This window comes from Archocentrus centrarchus, chromosome 5 (assembly GCF_007364275.1).
Source record: "Archocentrus centrarchus isolate MPI-CPG fArcCen1 chromosome 5, fArcCen1, whole genome shotgun sequence".
In the NCBI taxonomy this organism is placed as follows: domain Eukaryota; kingdom Metazoa; phylum Chordata; class Actinopteri; order Cichliformes; family Cichlidae; genus Archocentrus; species Archocentrus centrarchus.
Window position 1 is genome coordinate 28,224,731 of NC_044350.1, and position 9,058 is coordinate 28,233,788.

Here is a 9,058-nt window from a genome sequence, read left to right on the forward strand (position 1 = left end):
TTTTGCCAATGCATAGCACGACCAAATAAATTGATATTCTGTTGATATGGTTGCAGAAGTACTTTTGATGTGTGTCTCTCTTTTTTAAATACAACTTTTGTTGCTTGTGTATGCATCGATTTCATTTTGTATAATTGCCATCTTGACTTGTAATGAACACATTGCTGGTAATAAAACTGAAATAAATTAAATATTTTGGATGCAAAGGTGACGATCCATAAATTTCAAGTAATTACGAGCCATTTTCAGGGTCACTGGTTCAGCATAAAGAGGTTTCCAATCTCAGATCTTGTCACACCCCTGTAGACTTTGGCTGCAGAGTTTGAAATGCTTCAAGGCAGATTAGCAACTCATCTCTCATTCTGTTCACCCCACCCCTATGATTTATTTTATTAAACCAGGCACTGCAGCTGTTGTAGCAGTTATATAACTGTTGACCAGATTTGAACTTTGGTCCTCCACATTTCAAACCACATAATCCACTGAACAGCCATGAGGGAATTCTTGGTCTGTGGGTATTATTCAAATTCAGACTTCGGATACAGCTGATTTTTTTTTTTTTTTTTTTTTTTTTTTTACAATCACTTCATGTTACACTGATAGATTTGTGTCAGAATGTGGTCATTAATAGAAAGCTAGTATTACTGTGAGTATACAACCCTACATGGGCATCACATGTAAAAAGCCACAAATAAAACAGGACTGCAGCTAAAGTGAACTCACCCAAATCTGTCACATAAAACTATTAAGTCCAGTTTTGTCAAAAACCACAATATGGCCTTATTAAAGCAGGTGTGGCTTTTATAATTATCATAGACTTGGCATTCAGCTGTAAGTTCCCATGAGTGCAGGAGCCAAAGATACAAGCACCATGTCCATTTTGTTAAATACAAGCTTTTTTTTTTTTTTTTAATTCTTTGCAATCATGAATTCCTACACACAAAAATCAGTTCAGTTGCTGTGAGTTCTTACAGTCAGTTGGACAACAAAACGTCTGGTTTTAATTTTAAAAAATATCCTCCTTTCCTGAACACAAGTTAAATCACATCATCATCTGTCAGTAACTTAGCATGCACTTTACAGAGTGTATTATATTTTTCAGAGTTTTGTTCTTGCATTTTCAAGTATTAAGAAAATATTATTATGGAGTTTCTTATTCTCAGTTGTCCATGGATATGCGATGTTACTGGCTTTTCTCCAGCTGATGTCAGCTGTTACTTCCTCAGGCCACGCTTGCTCCTGCCTCCCTTTGAACTGAGAAGAAAATAAAAGTCAGCAGAGCATCATCATATCAACCAGCACACATATTTGGTGCTCACCTGTACTACTTGCTGAACCTTGTATTCAGTGCCTCTGGTACTATATCTGTTTGTAAAACCCTGTATGCACAGCTGAGTGGGAGCGGTCGCTGTTTGCTCTTCAGAAATGTAATTCATTCTACTGATGCAAATAAGTCACCCTTTAGCTGCATTTGAATTTTAAATTCTTTTAGGGAAATTTTTTTTGTCTTAGCAAGGAAAGGTTTGAATTTAACATCACTGACTTTTTTAAAGCAAGTTATTTTCTTTGTTTTCTAATCTTTACTATAGTTAGGCCAATAAATATTTGGACAGTTTAACATTTCATGCGGGGAATTTTGCCTCAGTGTAGCACCACAGCGGATTTTTAAATCAAACAATCAAATTGTGACTGACCTGCAGACATTTAGCTTTAATTCAAAGGAATTAACAAAAGTATTGCATTAACAGTTTAGGAATTTAACCCTCAGATACTGGAGCTACTAAAAGCTTTTCTTAGCTGTGGGATGAGGGACAAACCAATAACTGGCTGCTATCTTTATCTATTGTCGCTACACAGGCTCTTCTCCCTTGCACCTTGCAAATGAAGTTTTTATAAATTCAGTTTTTTTGTTTGTTTGTTTTGTTTTTGGTCAATTAATTTTCTAAAACTAAAACTTGTTTTTTTTTTTTTTTTAAGAAGCATTTGTTGTAGTTATTTGATGGATATAACTTGTTGGACCAGAACTGTTCCTGGTTTGCATATTCTGCATGAAAACCAATGTTAGAACTTGCCAGTTTTTGCTCAGTCCCTCACTATGTTGAGGTAAAGCCCACATGGGGTCAACAGGAAACATGTGCATGATTTGGATTGGTCCAATTTTTATTTTCTCATCTTTGGCAAGCAGCATGAACACAGATAGCAGTTGAGATGGTGAGACTTTGCAGCCCAGTCTGGGTGTGTATATGTTACTAAGAAATAAAACACCTCTCACCTGCTCACGTTTAATTTTTCCAGTCCTGTTTGACTGGATGTGCTCTGGGAAATTTAGCCCTGCTATCAGGGCTGCCAACACAAGCAGCTACTTCTAATAATATTTCAAGAGAATGGAGATCAGGATCAGTGAAGTTAGAAAGTAGAGAGAAAGTTCAAATGAGAGGAGGTGGATACATTTATTTGTAAGTATCACGATGACTTACTTTTCCTAGTTTACTGTGATTTTACGTTTCTACTACAGGAATCCGAGCCATAGGAATTTTTCATCCAAGAAAATGAGCCGGTTCCATGTGTAATGTGTTAGAAAGCACTAAATAAAATATAATATTTGTGCATAAACAGAAAACACAACAGAACAGACTTACATTTTCTGATGATCACTGACACGATTTCTCAGCACCGTGACCTGAGCAAAGATGAGTTTAGTGGTTATCTGGTATCTATGCTGTGAAAAATCAATGTGTTGACCTCTTCGGCATTTGTTTTATTATATAAAAAATAATTATGTCTCAATAAAAACTGTGCAGCTAGCAAAACTGCAAAGAAAATCAAACTACAGTAATATTTTTCAGAGTCGTTCACTACCCTAACATTTATGTCTTTGGACTGTGTGAGGAAGCTGGAGTACTCACAGAGAACCCACACAGGCACAAAGAAATTCCACACCCTTAGCATGTGATCAAAAAAATAATTTGATGATCTTACATGTTTGTGATTCAACTTAATATCACACACAGTGGCTGACCCTAATCATGTTGTATAGAAAATAAAGACTAGCACTATGCTGTATCTTAAAATTGTAGGTTTATTCATTGAATTTGGTGATTATTGTTATCAAACAGCAAAATTACACATTTCAGTTTAAACATGCTAACAAATAATTTGACTTGTTTAAAAGCCTCATTTGATGTTGAATAAGAGTATATTTTCAAATAAAAGTAGAAAAACTTGTACCGATAATTTGGCTTAAAACAAATCTCATTTTATATCTTTACCATCTTGCTTTGTGCTTACAGTAGGAGCAGTGTATCGCCTATGACCAGGCCTAGTTATCTATTTTTGATCTTTGGCTGAGTTCCACTGTAATTTATAAGAATCCAGTCATGACTCATTGTACGTGGTGTTCTCATAAGTCACTCTTTCATGTTTTCTTGGCTCATATCCTAGGATCTATCCATACAGAAGGTATGTTTCTCATGTATATGTGGTTGCAGTGACAAGAAGTATTTTACCTCGTACTTCTGCTTCGTGCATTTTTGCTGAAGTTCAAATTTATCTGCCTCTAGCTGGCGCAACCAGTCCCAGAGTTCCTTAGCCTTTTCTCTGGAGAGAAAATGTTATGGCAGTTTACTGTATAGTGATCAGATGGTGAACAGACTGCACTTTTATCTAAAATTGATTATGGAAGATATTTGGGATGAATCAAGAGAAAGTCGAGTCTTTTATTTATTTATTTATTTTTTTTTACCTGAGTTTGTCCTCTTTCAAATGATCAGTGTTTAACTCTTTGCGCCTCTCGTTCAGGATCTTTCTCTTCTTTTCTCGCTCCGTTGGTTTTTTTGTCCCATTCTGTGTTTGCTGGAGGGGACACGAGCACAAGTAGAAATGTGATATTATATTCACCATGGCCCCTTTAGATGCTTTAATGATAAACTAAATCATTACCCTGTATCCAGTGAAAGTCAGGTTGGACAGAATCATCTTCTTCCTTGCATCCTCATTTGCTTTCTTCTTGGCTTCTTCTTCTTCTTTCCTTGCTTTCTCTTCCTGATGAAAAGACACAGTTCCTTTGATTGCTCACACTATTCTGACTGCTGAACTTGCACAAATTGCGCTGAATACAGTTTGTAGGTAAAATTGTGGCTGAGTTTTCCTAGACAACTTGAACATCTAGAAAACATATCTGTCTTGCAGTTACAATCTGAAAATGTAATTTTAGAGTGACCACGCTTACCGCTAGTTTGTTCTGCCGTTCTCTTTCTCTCTCTGCTCTGATCTTCATCTGCTCTGCTCTCTCAGACCTGCGTTTCTCCTGGTGTAGAAAAGGAAATTAATTTTGACTTGAAGTGTCATGTATGTAAAACAGCTGTTAGAAATATGAGGAGAAAAACGTACAATACGCTGTGTGAGGCTAATAAGCTCTTCTTCCTCCTTCTTGCGCTTCTCAAAGTGAGCTTCAATCAGAGTCTGGAGTTCAGTCAGGTCTTTTTCCATCCGTTTCCTTTGAATGTCCTGAAAATATGGGAAAACATGAAGCTCATATATTATTTAAAGTCCAAAGAACTAAAGTTATTATTCTGCTACTTTAGCTGGTCTTGAGATCAACTCACGTCAAAGTCCACTTTTTCTCCATCTGGGATTTTGGGAGCTGCCAAGCCAGGAACAAAATTATGCCTGAGGAAGGTGAGAAAACTTTATTTAAGTATGTCTTTTATTGTGGATTATGATGCATTTGAATAAAGTATACAAATATTTTAAATCTCAGTTTTTACCTTTGTTTGGGCTTTGCATCATCTGTGTATCCACAAAAAAAAAAAAAAAAAAAAATCCAAGTGTTTAGTAAAAAACACTAATATTAAAAAATATTAAAAACAGAATTTTTTTCCTCTGACACACAGCAGTCTCTGTGTTTTGTTAATAACTCCTCCATACCTCCTTCATTTTCTTCTGCGGCATCTACTGAAAGATGAGATGCAACGTCAACATTGAGCAAAGAAAAGGAACAGAAAGCTCACAGTGACATGTTGAGAGTGACGACTCTTTCAAAGCTATGAAAGATGTTGTCTTAGCCAATGGCCTGGAACCTAGTAATGCCCCTCCATACTGGTCTATTTGTTTGGTTTGATGATATTAATATTATTTTTTTGTATCAACAGATAACCAGGCAGCTTTCTTTAAAAAAAACAAACAATCAAAAAAAACAAAGCACAACCAAACCATTAGTCACTGTTGGTTCACACAGAAATATCAGTATCATTAAAGGAAGAAATGGCTGTCAGTGATGATGGGGTTGGAATGACCCTAAGGGATGTAGACACTTAGAATCTGAGTAAGATAAGGTGAGCGTCTCCTGCTGAGATGACAAATCTGAAAAGCCATGCAGTCACGCATGCAGTTCTCGTCTGGAGTTTCAGATTGTCAAAGATAACTTCATGTCTCCACCGGAGTCTCTGTCCATTCATGCTTAAAATCTTTAATTCTACTTGCAAACAATTATCTACATAAATCTGGATTTATATTCATGTAGTAGTAAACTAAAATGTACCAAAAAAAAAATGCATTTTCTGCCTGATATATTTCAGATACATTGAGATTGCTTTTATGTTTTCAGTTTAGTGACAATTGTAAAATCTGCTTATGATGAACTGCATTTATTTTCTTTCAGCTCGACTTTTGAAGTTCCTTCATTTCCAGCATGAATGAAAAGTCTCTTATTTTGAACACATCTGAATAATCCCAAGCTACAAAAAAAAAAAAAATGACCCCATACAAACCAGTTTGCAGACTTCAGTCCATAAATGGGGCCCTTCTAGCTGTTACTAGGTAAAGGCCTATCTATCTAAAAACATTATTATTATTTTTATTATGCGTGTCACTTATATATGTGTAAACACAAAATTACTGTCATTAGACAGTTGCCAACTGTCATTTTTGTTGGAGTTGCCAACAATGTGGCTGGAGTAAGTTCATGTCTGTTGGAACAGTAATACCTTCCACGTTCTCCTCTACCTCTTCCACCTGTTCCTCCCCCTCCTCCTCCTCCTTCTGTGCAAACCAAGCACAGCAGTCAGTGTGGCAGTTGTGCACTGCGTGTAGCTCAGAAGTCTGCCATCTATGACAGCGCCTTCAAACTTCAGACAGTCTTTAAGACTTACAACATAAACATGAAAAAAAATTGAAAACAACAAAATTTGAATTTGCATTGCGCACTTTTGTTTTATTGTTGAGATGCTCTTATATTTTACCCTGTGCTGAGCAGAAGCAGCTATTTCATCATTCTAACTTTTTGGAAAGTGTTTCAGGCCATGTACTTCAGGGCAAGTGGCTGAACTCATGATGCACCTGTATTTTAAGATTCATTTTAAAACAAAGCTGCGCAGATAGAGACTTTTGAATTGAAATTAAAACTTGATACTTAACATAAAATAAAGTAGATATCACTGGAGTAGGGAAATTACTTTCACCATTTTGCCAGCAGCATCTCTGGAGTTACTTTAATCTTTTGTGTTATTTTCAAAGGAGTTTAAGTGCTGTTTTTTTTTTTTTTTATCCTCATTTTGGGGAGAAAAATCACAGCAAATCTTTATGGCCACAAATGGAAATTCAACCTCTTGAAAAGAAGGTAAATCAACCTGCACTCAGGAGGACCTCTAGCAGGAATAAAGCTGAAAGTGGGTATTGTGCTCCTGCTGCTACCTTCCCCAAGGGCCTCTACTGAGAACATAGGCTGACCTACATTGCTCACTAGCAGCTACTGTTATCTACATAGAGGGAGACAGGTGCTACTTGGTTTCAGCCAAGCTTGACATGAGCTCGGGTGGACAGTCCCACAAAGGAGACAGAAATAGAGGTATGATCCTTTGTCTCTGCGATGGTGACCCACTGCACCATTTGACTGGAAAGGACAGATCCACTGGGATGTTTATAAAAGGTGAACTATCTCAAGTCTCAGGCATAGAGGACTGACTCAGAGGACAAAGGTCAGTCTGGCAAAAAAGCTACAGGAAAGCAGCCATCTCTACAGTGGCAACAAGATGCCAAAAATACAGTGAGCTCTGCAGTGAAGCCAGCAGCTTAGCAGATGCAGTGTGTTAAGCAATGATGAATGTTTAAATGGAAGTGTGTAACGCAACAAAGTGGCAGAAAAAAAGAAATACAATTTTGCATTGTTATCATAGATATTGTTTATGCAAACTTACAAATAATATCTTCCTCTCCTTCACACCATAGAGAGAGGTAAAGAGCAGAGGTCAGCTAGAGCAATGCAAACTTTTACAATTACAGTAAATATGGGTGTGGCATTTCTACTGTAGCTGCATTCATGCACGGCATGCAGACATGCACCTGCATGAATGTGTAGCTTTTATACAAGTGTGCAAACAGAAACTGTCAAGACTTATCTAGCTCATGCATGGTTTCAGTGAATTGACAAACTGACTCACGTTGTCCTCTGAAAAAAAGAAAAAAAAATGGACCAAAAATATTTTGTATTGATTAATTCCATCTGTTCTGGCATCACTTTGTGAACTTCAGTGTTGTTTCTACAGAAATGAATCCAGTACTCACTCATATGTGGCATCCTCTGTGTCTGACATGTTCAGGATGCAACACCTGTACATGTAAGCGAAAATACAGAGAGGTTAATAATTCTGCATCTACAGACTGATAGGAACTCAAATATCTAAAAATTAATTAAAAAGTATGAAATATTTACAGATTTTCTTTGCTTAAAAAGACAGAAAAAGAGCATGCACACTTACTCAGATCGTGCAATGTGGCTAAATGGGGAATTGTATACTGTGTCCTTCTCTCTGGGCTATAAGCTTTTAAACCCAGCAGTGGATCACATGGCGGCAAGCTGCCCATGTCTGCAGTGGGTGGGCACATACCTGCAAACAGATGGCAGATAGCATCTACTAGAATGGGAAAACATGTATTCTCTGTGGACTTGCCTTCACTATTTTTACCCTTCAAAACCTCAGCCGAACTGCACAGGATCATCGTTCTCCAAAGATTTCAGCTTCTCATGAGTTAAACACGTATTCCTGTGTGCACACACATACAGGCATGGCTCAGGCCCTTCTGATATTTAATTTTATCTCATATACTTCCTAATATCACATTTCTAAAAGGTTTGCCTGCAGTTTTGTAATGCAGTAAACAAAGTGAGCATTTTTCCCACAGCAGAGTACCAAGGAAAATACTGACATAAAATCCACACCCTTTTTCCAGCTCTATCTTTTGCACCTTGTCTTTGATCATAATGTCTGCCCTCAGACCTCACATGCAATAACATGCAATAAATAACGCCATTTATGACCATGCCAAGTCTTTTGATACACCCGGTGTTTCCTGTAATGTAGCCGACCCCACAGTCAGGATCACAAATCCGGAGATGACTCTTGTGAGCTGAAAGCCAAAACTCTGTTCGCAGAGATGCTTGAATGAGAGTTCCCCCTCTGCCCCAACTGTTTAGAGGGTGATGCTGTTTTCTCACATGCCAGTCAGGTGTCTAGTGTCAAGTCTTGCCACAGTAAAGTCCACATACATTTTACGCAGTTGTTCTACTAATCTATATGCATCATGATATATTGTTAATTTTATTTCTTAATTTCATTTTATTATATTTAATACATTTTATTTATTTTTAATATTTCTTTGGCAAAACATGGTTGTTCTTGCTCACAATAAAAGACACTATAAACTCATGTAGGACTACTGGCATATTGCATGAGTTAACTTCTTGGATTTTTGGCATTTTAAAATAATTTGAATTTTCAGAAAAACATGAACTATTTAGAAAATAAAAAATGGTGACAAATCTTTAATAGAGTAGTTCAGATATTAATTATATTTACTTATTTTGTATTTATGTGTGTGCATACCTGTGTATTGTGTTTGTGTTACTTGGACTAGACCTTGTAGTCTACGCAATGTACAGATTGTTGGGTCAGTTTTTTGTCAATGTGCTTTCCTAAAAGGGTCAATGATGCACCCCTGTGTACCTGCAAGCTCTGCATGTTTTAGCTGTAGATGCTGTGTGTGTTAATAGGACCAGAATATA

General features: G+C 36.9%; 1 protein-coding gene across 2 annotated transcripts; it reads right to left on the reverse strand.

Annotated features, from left to right (window-relative positions):
- Positions 1 to 986: 986 nt before the first annotated feature.
- LOC115780297 (troponin T, cardiac muscle isoforms-like) lies at positions 987 to 7,849 on the reverse strand. Of its 2 annotated transcripts, XM_030729416.1 has the most exons (14): positions 7,755 to 7,849; positions 7,561 to 7,605; positions 7,437 to 7,444; positions 7,194 to 7,211; positions 4,927 to 4,953; positions 4,767 to 4,788; positions 4,605 to 4,668; positions 4,390 to 4,506; positions 4,229 to 4,306; positions 3,940 to 4,041; positions 3,743 to 3,852; positions 3,507 to 3,597; positions 2,640 to 2,680; positions 987 to 1,254 (listed from the first exon to the last, which is right to left on the reverse strand). In XM_030729416.1, exons 2-14 carry the CDS (start codon positions 7,587 to 7,589, stop codon positions 1,215 to 1,217), a joined length of 747 nt encoding a protein of 248 aa, XP_030585276.1. In that variant the 5' UTR covers positions 7,590 to 7,605; positions 7,755 to 7,849; the 3' UTR covers positions 987 to 1,214. The 2 variants fall into 2 exon arrangements, with proteins under 2 accessions (XP_030585276.1, XP_030585277.1); XM_030729417.1 differs by lacking the exon at positions 7,194 to 7,211.
- Between the last annotated feature and the right edge of the window lie 1,209 nt (positions 7,850 to 9,058).